Source organism: Staurois parvus, unplaced genomic scaffold, assembly GCF_062004578.1.
Source record: "Staurois parvus isolate SC_StPar_1 unplaced genomic scaffold, SC_StPar_1.0 ptg001238l, whole genome shotgun sequence".
Taxonomy (NCBI): domain Eukaryota; kingdom Metazoa; phylum Chordata; class Amphibia; order Anura; family Ranidae; genus Staurois; species Staurois parvus.
In genome coordinates this window covers 206,650-220,184 of record NW_028319034.1, presented here as the reverse complement: position 1 = coordinate 220,184, position 13,535 = coordinate 206,650, and the positions used below count along the sequence as shown (strand labels likewise).

Below are 13,535 nucleotides of genomic sequence, written 5' to 3'. Positions count from 1 at the left end.
TTCCTCCCACTGACACCGATGACGGGGCACTATTCCTCCCACTGACACCGATGACGGGGCACTATTCCTCCCACTGACACCGATGACGGGGCACTATTCCTCCCACTGACACCGATGACGGGGCACTATTCCTCCCACTGACACCGATGACGGGGCACTATTCCTCCCACTGACACCAATGACGGGACACTATTCCTCCCACTGATACCAATGACGGGGCACTATTCCTCCCACTGACACCAATGACGGGACACTATTCCTCCCACTGATACCGATGATGGGGCACTATTCCTCCCACTGATACCGATGATGGGGCACTATTCCTCCCACTGACACCGATGATGGGGCACTATTCCTCCCACTGACACCGATGATGGGGCACTATTCCTCTCACTGACACCGATGATGGGGCACTATTCCTCCCACTGACACCAATGACGGGCCACTATTCCTCCCACTGGTGTGCATTGGTAGAGGCGTAGTCTTATACGGCGAGTATAGCCCAAACACTACATTTTAGCAGGAAAAGTAGGGGGTCGTCTTATACGCTGGCAAATACGGTATATACAGTTGTGTTGAAAATACTAGCAGTCAGACATCACTAACCGGATCAATTGCTGTTTTTGGTGGAAATGATATTCCTACATGGCAGATAATTTCCTAGCAGGTGTAGTAGAGTCATAGAAATCCAACAGACCCGACAGTCATGACATGCATGCTGCTGATTCTGTGTCATTGAATCACTCATTGAAAGGGGCGTGTTCAATATAATAGCCGTGTGGAGTTCTATTAGTGAGGTCATTCATTCTTTGATAAACAGGTGGCAATTATTGCCCTTATTTAAGGAAGGAAGGCAGCAAATGTTGGACATGCTGGTTACAGTGCATTTCTCTCTGAAATTCTGAGGAAAATGGGTGGTTCCAGACATTGTTCAGAAGAACAGCGTACCGCGATTAAAAAGTTGATTGGAGAGGGGAAAACATATAAAGAAGTGCAGAAAATGATCGCAAATGCTTTAAAATGGCAACCAAAACCTGAAAGATGTGGAAGAAAGCGAAAAACTACCATTGGAATGGATAGAAGAATAGCCGACATGGGGCGGACTCAGCCAACAATCAGCTCCAGGAAGATGAAAGAAGGTGTGACGTTCCCTGTGAGGACTCAGCCAACAATCAGCTCCAGGAAGATGAAAGAAGGTGTGACGTTCCCTGTGAGGACTATTACAATTAGAAGACGCCGATGTGAAGCCAAGCTATCTGCAAGAAGTCCCCGCAAAGTCCCACTGTTGGGAAAAAGACGTGTGCTGAAGAGGTTACAATCTGCCAAAGAGCACATTGACCGGCCTAAAGAGAAATGGGGCAACATTTTGTGGACTGATGAAAGTAAGATTGTTCTTTTTGGGTCTAGTGGGCGGAGACAGTTTGTCAGACGACCCCCAAATACTGAATTCAAGCCACAGTACACAGTGAAGACCGTGAAGCATGGTGGTGCAAGCATCATGATATGGGGATGTTTCTCATACTACGGTGTTGGGCCTATTTATGGCATACCAGGGATCATGGATCAGTTTGAATCCATCAGAATACTTGAAGAGGTCATGCTGCCTTATGCTGAAGAGGAAATGCCCTTGAAATGGGTGTTCCAACAAGACAACGACCCCAAACACACCAGTAAACGTGCAACATCTTGGTTCCAGACCAACAAGATGGACGTTATGGAGTGGCCAGCCCAATCCCCGGATCTTCATCCAATAGAAAACTTGTGGGGTGACATCAAAAATGCCGTTTCTGAGGCCAAACCAAGAAATAGAGAAGAACTGTGGAATGTGGTCCAATCATCCTGGGCTGGAATACCTGATCACAGGGGCCAGAAGTTGGGGGACTCCATGCAACACAGATGTACAGCAGTTCTCAGAAACAGTGCGACTACAACCAAATATTCATGAAGTCATTCAAAGGAAAGCAAAATCTTCAAACATTTCTCAGTTTATATAGTGAATGTTGGAGTTTGTAAAGAAGAATACAAACACGGCCATTTTTTTGAACCGTCTAATATTCACTTTTCTTCCATTTTTTTAGAGGAACAACTCAAATTTGATGCATTTTTCTTCATGTTGTGATTTGGAATAGAATGTGTCGTGTTCCCAATGCATTTGTGTGGATGGAAAGAAAAGGATTAGAAGGATTTGCAGCTTTACTCACTTTTTTCATCACACGGATATTATTCTGAACACAACTGTATATATACACGTGATTTTGCACAGTGGTGCCGCGGTGTATCTACTGTGGCTGGTCGGCAAGCAGTTAATTCAAATTTTGTTTACAAAGTCATGTGATCGCCATGTCAGAGCTGTCATGAGGAACCACCCGGCTCTGTTGATATGCTTTGCCCAACGCCGTGTCACGCAGCATGGAGACCTGATGTGGGTTTGTTTATGAAGAAAGCCCTGGGGCTTCCCACCAAGGGCACTTCACCCTGCCGGCTATAAAAGATCACGTCACCCCGTAATGTCTCATGGCAGAATTAGAGAATAATCGTCATTTTCCCACCAAATTTGGCAAAATCATCTGTTCCCTCCTAACTGGGGCCTAATCTGAGCTGCTGATGGTAATTTAGAGGAGTCATTTAGCTTCACACTTCATGTTGTTGTAAATGTTTTTGAGAAACTCACAAGTAGTTATCTGCCTACAGGGGCAAATTACGGGAACTCAGTGTTGGACCATCATTTATGGGAGGTACTAATTCTTTTGTTCCTTTTGTGGCGCTTCACAATTTTAGTGACTTCAAGCAGAATGCAGCAAGAACCTGTAAAAATGGTGGAATTTAAAGAAGGGGCTTACAGACAGATGGTGAGCTCTACCCTAAAGTAGGCTTTTATGGACTGATAGAAAATGGAATCTCCATAGAGGTATGTTATGACTTCCAACATCCATGAATGGTTCCTTCAGATGGGACCTAGAAACTAAAAACATAGGAATTTGGTGGTCTTTATGACAAGGTCCCCTAGTGTCCCATTACTCCTCAGATCATTTCCATCTCACAGATGTAGGTGTATGCATGGGAGCAGTGGTCATCGTTCCATCGGCCGTCACTGTGCAGGTGGACGCAGTCTTCTCCTCCACCAAGGCCATGACCATAAAACTCATCAGGCTGTCCAGGGATCCAATTCCTACAAGACAAACTCAAATGAGAATCTGCACCCTGAAGGACTCACAGCACCATGGTCACCTATAAGACAAACACATAAGCATCTCCACCCTGAAGGACCTACAGCGCCATGGTCACCTATAAGACAAACACATGAGCATCTCCACCCTGAAGGACCTACAGCGCCATGGTCACCTATAAGACAAACATATTGTTATATCCACCCTGAAGAACCTGCAGCTCCATTGTCACCTTTAAGAAAAACATATGAGCATCTCCACCTTGAAGGACTCCATAGTCACCATCTTTGGAGGAGCTCCTGTTGATGATCATGATTTAGAACTTTTGGAACAAACCTCAAACACAGCTCAGTGACATCCCATGGGCTTCAACTGAGCAGTACACATGAGTTTAGAGGCAGAGTCCGACCTGCTCCTCATAGTATTCCTTTGGCCTACTGAGGGGAGTTTGAACTGCAGACAAATCAGGACAATGTAGCCTTGGCACAGAGCACACATCTACCAAGAACGTCCCATAGTTCAGCAGTCAGCCAGGCACAGAGCACACATCCCCTGGGCCAGGTCCCATAGTTCAGCAGTCAGCCAGGCACAGAGCACACATCTACCAAGAACGTCCCATAGTTCAGCAGTCAGTCAGGCACAGAGCACACGTCCCCTGGGCCAGGTCCCATAGTACAGTAGTCAGCCAGGCACAGAGCACATATCTACCAAGCATGTCCCATAGTTCAGTAGTCAGTCAGGCACAAAGCACACATCCCCTGGACCAGGTCCCATAGTTCAGTAGTCAGCCAGGCACAAAGCACACATCCCCTGGGCCAGGTCCCATAGTTGCGCAGTCAGCCAGGCACAGAGCACACATCCCCTGGACCAGGTCCCATAGTTCCGCAGTCAGCCAGGCACAGAGCACACATCCCCTGGGCCAGATCCCATAGTTCAGCAGTCAGCCAGGCACAGAGCACACATCTACCAAGAACGTCCCATAGTTCAGCAGTCAGCCAGGCACAGAGCACACATCCCCTGGGCCAGGTCCCATAGTTCAGCAGTCAGCCAGGCACAGAGCACACATCTACCAAGAACGTCCCATAGTTCAGCAGTCAGCCAGGCACAGAGCACACATCCCCTGGACCAGGTCCCATAGTTCCGCAGTCAGCCAGGCACAGAGCACACATCCCCTGGGCCAGATCCCATAGTTCAGCAGTCAGCCAGGCACAGAGCACACATCTACCAAGAACGTCCCATAGTTCAGCAGTCAGCCAGGCACAGAGCACACATCCCCTGGGCCAGGTCCCATAGTTCAGCAGTCAGCCAGGCACAGAGCACACATCTACCAAGCATGTCCCATAGTTCCGCAGTCAGTCAGGCACAGAGCACACCTCCCCTGGACCAGGTCCCATAGTTCCGCAGTCAGTCAGGCACAGAGCACACCTCCCTTGGACCAGGTCCCATAGTTCAGCAGTCAGCCAGGCACAGAGCACACCTCCCCTGGACCAGGTCCCTTAGTTCCGCAGTCAGCCAAGCACAGAGCACACCTCCCCTGGACCAGGTCCCATAGTTCAGCAGTCAGCCAGGCACAGAGCACACATCCCCTGGACCAGGTCCTATAGTTCCGCAGTCAGCCAGGCACAGAGCACACCTCCCCTGGACCAGGTCCCATAGTTCAGCAGTCAGCCAGGCACAGAGCACACATCCCCTGGGCCAGGTCCCATAGTTCCGCAGTCAGCTTGTCACATATACTGTATATACCTGACCAGCAGTTAGCAGTGCTCCACCACTGTAATATACAGCATGGGGTAAAAGTAAACCAATTTCACCCGGAGAATTTTTACAGATCTGGGAGAATCAGGATCGTAAGATTCATCCAACTTGACTGAAAAGAACTGAGAATCCGAGGAAGTTCCTTGGGGATGATGGTCATGTAGCACTTTCCTAGTCAGCTAGAGGGAGCTAGACTCCATTTGTTAGTTAGGGCTGAGTAGCAGCCTGGGTGTGATAGTGTGCAGGGGTCAAATTGTGGTCAGAGCTGAGATGCTCTGCAGACCAACTCTCTGGAAATTTCCCCTGCTCTAGATCTTTGGAGAAAGATCTAGAAGCAGTGGGTGGATCTGAGGAGTGGCTGGTCTGTACTCTTAGAGAACCCTTGACAATCCTCAACAGGAGGCTTGGCAAAGGGCTGGAACAATCTTTACGTGCAACCAAGCCTGCTCAGCTGAAGGGAGAGTTCGGGTGGAAGATGTGAGAGAGGCAGAGATGTAGGAGCCTGTGAGAGGGCCAGTGAGATGAGGCCTACCCACAGGCTGGGAGCTTGGAAGGAGGAAAGCTCAGGACTTCACTAGGTCCCAGAGTGAGGACCTACTGGGCAGCAGGGAAGGAGTGGCCCAGCTAGAAGTCCAGGCAGCAGCCACAAACCCACCAACAGTACAGGAGAAGAACTGAGTGAGTAATACTGCACTCCCTGGGACAGGTAAGGGGGGGAGAGCATTCTGGTGGGAAACCTCACTAGCTCCATAGCTGGATTGTTAACCCTTTCAAGTAGCAGCCACTGGGTCCCCTTGCTCAGGGATTTCTCCAGACAGTTGGGAGAAGAAGAGGATTTATCTGGGGTCTTGAGCAGGGGCGGACTGACAACGCATGGGGCCCCTGGGCAATAGGGGATCATGGGGCCCCTGTGTCCTTTTCCAAACTCAAAAAAGCCTATGAAAAAGGTACCAGGGGCATCTCATGGGGCCCCCTCTTGACCCCAGGCAGTGCCGAGTTTCCAAATGGTCAGTCCGCCCCTGGACTTGAGTAGTACACCAGGAGAGGCTGGAGAGCTCTCCTAAATGCCTTGTCTTGGACTTGTACATAGTTGCCAGAAGTTCTTCTAAGTTATTGTTCCTTGGGCATCCCATACACCCCTAACCCCATCCAAGTTGAAATCCCCTAATTACATACAAAAAAAAAGCTCAGGGACTGGTTACTGACTCCTGGAAGCAAGTCTGTGTGAAAATGTGTGTTGCCTGGCTGTGCAGGACCATAGGGAGACCCAAAACTTCTGCAACTCCTAAGGAGGTAGTGCTACAGTTATGCCATGGCTGAGGGAGGGTTCTTTGTGCAGAGGCTCTGATTGGCTACCCCCTGCTAATCAGTGTCTTCCCCATCCTCAGAACCTGCCCTTGTTCCCAGCAAAAGAGGGAAACAGCCCTTTGGATTTGGGAAACCAGTAGGTGGGTGGTAGGTGACTGTATATGGGGGTTGTCATCCCCATACTGATAATACATTCAGGAATTATAGCACAGACTTTGCCCTTCCATCCCTGCCTGTCCACTGTATAACATTCTGACTAGAGATGAGCGAATTTTTCAAAAATTCGATTCGGCTGATTCGGCGAATTCCAGGAAGAAATTCGATTCGATGCGAATTAATTCGCTACGAAGTTAACTTATAAAAAGGGTTTCTAGGCTTCAGAGAGCCTTTAAATTAGTGCAGAACACTGTACCTTTAGTTTAAATGCCCTTGGAGATGAGGAAGGAGAAGGAGAAGGATGAGAAGAAGGAGAAGGAGAAGGATGAGAAGAAGGAGAAGGAGAAGGATGAGAAGAAGGAGAAGGAGAAGGATGAGAAGAAGGAGAAGGAGAAGGATGAGAAGAAGGAGAAGGAGAAGGATGAGAAGAAGGAGAAGGATGAGAAGAAGGAGAAGGATGAGAAGAAGGAGAAGGATGAGAAGAAGGATGAGAAGAAGGAGAAGGATGAGAAGAAGGAGAAGGATGAGAAGAAGGAGAAGGATGAGAAGAAGGAGAAGGATGAGAAGAAGGATGAGAAGAAGGATGAGAAGAAGGAGAAGGAGAAGGATGAGAAGAAGGAGAAGGAGAAGGAGAAGGATGAGAAGGAGAAGAAGGAGAAGGAGAAGGATGAGAAGAAGGAGAAGGATGAGAAGAAGGAGAAGGAGAAGGATGAGAAGAAGGAGAAGGAGAAGGATGAGAAGGAGAAGGAGAAGGATGAGAAGAAGGAGAAGGAGAAGGATGAGAAGAAGGAGAAGGATGAGAAGAAGGAGAAGGATGAGAAGAAGGATGAGAAGAAGGAGAAGGAGAAGGATGAGAAGAAGGAGAAGGATGAGAAGAAGGAGAAGGATGAGAAGAAGGAGAAGGATGAGAAGAAGGATGAGAAGAAGGATGAGAAGAAGGAGAAGGAGAAGGAGGAGAAGAAGGATGAGAAGAAGGAGAAGGATGAGAAGAAGGATGAGAAGAAGGAGAAGGATGAGAAGAAGGATGAGAAGAAGGAGAAGGATGAGAAGAAGGAGAAGGAGAAGGATGAGAAGGAGAAGGATGAGAAGAAGGAGAAGGATGAGAAGAAGGAGAAGGATGAGAAGAAGGATGAGAAGAAGGATGAGAAGAAGGAGAAGGATGAGAAGAAGGAGAAGGATGAGAAGAAGGAGAAGGATGAGAAGAAGGAGAAGGATGAGAAGAAGGATGAGAAGAAGGATGAGAAGAAGGAGAAGGATGAGAAGAAGGACAGTTCTGTGACAGTTTCCGTCTATTTCTGACAGTTCTGGGACATTCCCTCCATACAGCGGTTGAAACATTGTATCTATTTGTTTCCATAAATGACATTCTGCAGATACACTTAGAGGAGCTCTGCAGATACACTTTTTGCCGGCTTGGAATTATTCTTATTTTCATCCTACTTCTTCTTCTTCTTCTTCATCCTCATCCTCTTCTTCTTCTGAGGATGAGGATGAGGATGAAGAAGTAGAAGAAGAAGAAGAAGTAGGATGAAAATAAGAATTCCAAACCGGCAAAAAGTGTATGTGCAGAGTTCCTCTATTTCTGACAGTTCTCTGACAGCTCCTTCACATGTACAGCGGTTGAAACATCTGTATCCTAAATGGAAACTAATAGATACAATGTTTCAACCGCTGTACATGTGTTCCTTCTGTCAGAGAACTGTCAGAAATAGCGGAGCTCTCTGCAGGGACACTTTTGCCGGCTGATCGGGAAAAATCCGATTCGCGCACCCGAAGTAGGCAAATATTCGGATTCGACGCGAATCGAATTTTTCCTGAAATTCGTATCGAATTCCGGTTTGCCTGGTTCGATTTGCTCATCTCTAATTCTGACCTACCACAAAGGTCTAAGCATGTGACGGCACACTACACCCACTCAGCACCTACCCTCATCTCCATCCTTTCTTTCCCCCGGGTACACTCTCAGCTCAGGGCTGCAGTAACACCATTCCACCAATCTTGTTTCCAACAAAAACAAATGAGGTAACTGAATGGGTCCAACAGAGGTAACATAAATCTTCAATCCCCTCATAAGCTGCAGATAGTTTGAAGTGTAATAAAATGTCTTTATACGGGGAGGAGGGGTCCCAAGAGCGATGCATGTTCCGGGGCCCCCTATGTATTAAGGTGTCCCTTGTGTCAGTGTAGAAGGTTTTATGTCATGGATGACAGATGGATCGGGTGAAGAACGTTGCACAGCAGATATTGGACTATTTCCATTGAAGTCAGTTGATTTGGGCTTATCGGGGGGGGGGGTGGAAGGGGTGGCTGCCCTGGGCACAATGGACTGCTGTAGGGATGGGGGCGCCTTCCTCCTGTTACAAGGCTGACAGGAGCAGTGACCATGGCATTGACTGTGACAAATGAGTGACTGATGAGAGGGGGGGGGGGGGCACAGTTTGGCATCCATGCACTGGGTGCTGGCTGGCCTTGGCAGTGGCACCTATTGATCTAGTTTTCTAGAGGTCGTGTTGGGGGTCACATGGGGGATGGTGGGGGGTTCCATACTCACTTTGGTGTAGAATTGTAATCAGTTCCATCCACCCATTTCCAGTCTCCTGACACGTCCGTCAATCCGATCCAAATGTAATTCCCCTTTGATATCCCGAACAAGAAATTCTACAAGAAACCATCAATACTTTAACCACCTCGTATCCATGGAATGAGCCAATTTCAGAAGCTTTCATTCTGAGGGAGACCTCCCATCTCTTTTATTCTCTTAGTGTCCCCTCTGAATGTCCAGTGTCCTTCCAATGGACTGACGATAAATGTGGAGGACACCGACTCCCAAGTTCTAGGTGAATAAATTCAAAGTCTCCAACAGCTAAAAGTTATAAAAACTGGACTGGTTTATCTTATATGTATAATTTGTTAAGGAATGGGTATAAATCAATCCAATGAGAGTGTAAAGCTTTTATAAATGACAAGAGAGAATCTCCAGAAGGACAAGAAAGGCCCATTCTACCTCCTGTGAAAGGGGCCCTTTACTGGAGGGTCTGTGTTGATGGCTTTGAGTTGGGCAGATGAGCATGCTATTGACATCAGTTTGAGACGTCTGAGATTACTCAGAATTTATTGTTAGGTGTTAATCAGTGGAGCCCTTGGAATCTGCTGGAGTTTTATGGTCCCTTCTAGCCTTCCTAACATTGGCCCGTCCTGTAAATGCTCTCAAAAACTCACCAGTCTTTCAATAGTTGCAGAAAGAATCTTCAGTCCTTCTTTTGCAATTTATTGGTTCAAATGTTTTAGGGAGAGAAGGTGAGGAGTTCAGGATACCCCAAAATTTCCTTCATTCAGTAGAGTCTTCAAAGAACTCTTTGGGCCCAGGAGGGCTATCCAGTATCCTTTGACCTCTGCCACAGGTCAGCTATAGGACTCTTTGGGCCTCTGCCATAGGCCAGTTTACATTCTGTAGGCCCAAATGGATGGCTACTTTTTGGTTTCTTTGACCTCTGCCTCAGGCCAGTTTAGGACACTTGAGGCCAAGATGGGCAGCTAGGAAAACAAACACCCTTTCCTGGCTGTGACTTCCTCCTCCAAGTAAAGGGCTTGGGAGGCAAAGAATGGACTTCTCTGGAGCTAAATCTTCCCCAGACAGCAGCCTGAGAGAAGAGAACTGGATCCTTCTACACTCATATCGTCACCAACAGAACCTAGAAGACAATGACCTTTCTGGAGCTACATAATCTTAAGGCAGTTTGGGGGGGAAGGAAGTTACTAGAAGGTCTCTCCAAATTTGTATCCTCTTCCCCAGATCACATCACTGCCACAAACCTGTCAGTGATTGGTCAAGACAGAAAAAAATGTCCTAACCCCAAACAATGTACTGTATCTTCTTGGTCTACTGGAGAGCAATTAACAGAAGCAATGAACATGCTGAGCTTAGGAGAAACCCAACAAATGCAGATACCATAAACAAGGCTCAGGCCGGCTACAACTAGCTGTAAATGCTTGATTTGGGTAGGAAGATGGTAGTTTTCGGCAGGGTCCCTACAGGTGTATTGAAGTTCCTCCTAACCCTCATGTGACCTGCTTGAAGAGGTTTTTGTATTCCCATAGACTGGTACGGGTCAAGAAGCAGTTCTGATACAAACAAAAGCCCATTGATATTGTCCCTAAGATGGTAAGTCATTGGAGGCCAACTTACAGTACAAGATATACAGTATATCCTACATGTGATCCCCAGAACATTGACCTGACTGCACTTGATGGACATGGGTTTACAGACCTACATAGTGAGGTTTAAAATTTAAAAAGAAGAACAAAAATGCATTTTACATGCTCAGAGCTGAACATCCAGAGGATCCAGACCCAGAGGAAGGCAGAAAACCTGTATAAATCACAGTCCAATTTGCTCCAATAGTGAAGGAGATGAATTCCTAATCATCCTAAGGCAAGCAGGTCCTCCTGGGACCAACAACCTACATTTCTTGTAAGTACTTATAGCCAGCTATATCTTGTCCGTCCAGGATTAGGGTCATCCTGCAATCTACAGCAGTGTTCCTCAACCTTTTTTCAGTCAAGGCACCTTTTAACCACTTGCTGCCCAGCTACTGTAGAAATACGGAGGCAGGGCGGCACTGGCAGGCAAAACCACGTTTTAAAACGTGTGTTTTGTAAACAAATAGGGGGCGCACGCGAGGCGTGCCGCCGCCCTATCTGCCCTATCCGCCCTATCTGTCCGATCTGCGATCGGCGGTAAACAGTGACAGAGAGCACAGCTGCAGTAGCTGTGCTGTCTGTCACTTCCCTGTCAGCTCGAGGACGAGCTAATCGAGACAGAAGAGTTTCTCTGTCTCGATCAGCCTTGTCCCGCCCAGTACACACCCCGTCCCGCCCCCTAGTGAAACACTCCCCTCACTCAGATAACCCTTCCCTGCTAAATAAAGTTAACCCCTCCCCCCCAGTGCCATTAGTACAGTGTCAGTGTTTTTCTTTTTGCACTGATCACTGTATTAGTGTTTTTGGGGATGTCAGTGACCCCAAGTCAGTACCCCCCAATGTCAGAATGTCCGCCGCAGTCCCACCATAAGTCGCTGGTTGCTGCCATAAGTCCCTGATCGCTGCCATAATTTGCTGATCGCCGCCATTATTAGTATAAAAAAACCCCTAAAAATCCCAGTATCTTTCCCGCCATTTGTAAACGCTATAACTTTCCCGTAAACCAATTAATTTACACGTATTGGTTTTTTTTTTTTAGCAAAGACATGTCGCAGAATGCATTTTGGCAGAAATTTATGACTAAATTTGATTTTTGCATATTTTTTTTTACTGGACATGTTTTATAGCAAAAAGTCCAAAATATTGGGCTTTTTTCCTCAAAATTGTCAGCCTTTTTTTTTATAGCGCAAAAAATAAAAACCGCACAGGCGATCAAATACCACCGAAAGAAAGCTCAATTTGTGGGGAAAAAAAATGTAAATTTCATTTATGTACCGTATTGCATGACCGCGCAATTGTCCGTTAAACTAGCGCAGCACTGTATAGCAGAAAAATGGCGTAAATTGCAGTATTTATCCCATAGTTTGTAGACGCTATAACTTCACACAAAGCAATCAATATACAAATGGTCAAAAATCCTCCTGCGCTATGAATGGAAGTAAACAACCTAGTCTAAGGCTGCCAACACTCGAAAAACTGATACCAAAACAGTGTGAATAAATCATAAAAAATAGTGTAGCGCTCTTAATTAATGTTAAGAAATATGTGCCAAATACATAATCACGAAACCCTAAAATGAATAAATTAATATAGTATATTCCTCCATATAAATGGTAACAAACAAGAAAATAAATAGTGCCAAACTAAGATTCCAAAGAAAATATATATCTATCAAAACACGTGTACACACACTAACATGTTTTTTCCAAAAAAATAGGTGACTAATACTTAACACAAATATATATAGTGCACACACCTACTGTATTAAGCGATGTAAAATCTCCAAAGAAGCTATATCCAATAGGGAACTCTACATATAATTCACAGTGCTCACACAGTGCAAAAAAAGTGTCCTCTCTGTTGAAAAACAATCTTAACAACGTCCTTTGTGGAAATGAATAGAATCATGCAATGTGCAATAGTGATAAATAAATCCGTGATTGTGTCAAAAACTCTGCTCCTATTAACAGCTCGATTGCCTCCTCACCTCCTCCCAGTGACCCCAAGGGGCCAACAGGCTTGCAGGATCACCCTGGATCCTTGACTTATAAGGGCCAGCAGCTTCCTTCCTTCCCTGGATCTCCTTTATGGGGCTCCTATTGCCCCTGATCAGCCAAGGTAGTTCTGAAGGACAATAGCTCACCAATCCAGTGAGCCAAGAAAAAACCTCTAAGTGTAGTACTTCAATAACTTTTTAATTGAAAAGTAAAGAGTAGCACTCACATTTTCAGTAGTCCTCCCTCCTCACTGATGTGTGGGTACACTGCATGTGAATGGGACTTCCTGGTGTAGCAAAATGGCGTCGCACGCCGGAAGTGCGTCACCACGCACCGGAAACTACGGACTCATGAACCTACGCGTTACGTCACCGTCTGCTCGTGACTTCCTCGGGGTATCGCAGTACGAGCGCAGTTCCTCCCTTTATACTGGTTATACTGGTATACTAAAAAGGGGTTGGAACTGATTATGTTCCTCCTCGTGGAAGTCTTTTGTCAACAAATCCACCATGTGTTCTGTGAAAAGTCCATCACCTGACCTGAATCCGATGGAGCATTTCACTTGCTGAAGACAAAACTGAAGGGAAAACGCCCCAAGAACAAGCAGGAACTGAAGACAGTTGCAGTAAAGGCCTGGCAGAGCCTCACCAGGGATGACACCCAGCGTCTGGTGATGTATATGCGTTCCACACTTCAGGCTGTCATTGACTGCAAAGGATTTGCAACCAAGTATTAAAAAGTGAAAGTTTGATTTATGATTATTATTCTGTCCCATTACTTTTGGTCCCTTAACAAGTGGGAGGCACCTATGCAAACTGTTGTCATTCCTACACCGTTCACCTGATTTGGATGTAAATACCCTCAAATTAAAGCTGACAGTCTGCAGTTAAAGCACATTTTGTTCATTTCATTTCAAATCCATTGTGGTGTATAGAGCCAAAAATGTTAGGAT

At 46.3% G+C, this 13,535-nt stretch overlaps 1 protein-coding gene across 2 annotated transcripts in view; it reads right to left on the bottom strand.

Moving 5' to 3' along the window:
* Nucleotides 1-2,841: 2,841 nt before the first annotated feature.
* Nucleotides 2,842-13,535, bottom strand: part of LOC149437961 (asialoglycoprotein receptor 1-like) — a 56,812-nt gene continuing 46,118 nt past the window's right edge. For both annotated transcript variants that reach the window (XM_089660395.1, XM_089660396.1), the window contains exons 8-9: nucleotides 8,938-9,044; nucleotides 2,842-3,169 (exon numbers count right to left, since the gene is read on the bottom strand). In XM_089660395.1, the coding sequence (XP_089516521.1) occupies nucleotides 3,022-3,169; nucleotides 8,938-9,044 (255 nt within the window). In that variant the 3' untranslated portion in view covers nucleotides 2,842-3,021. The remainder of the gene's footprint in view (nucleotides 3,170-8,937; nucleotides 9,045-13,535) is intronic.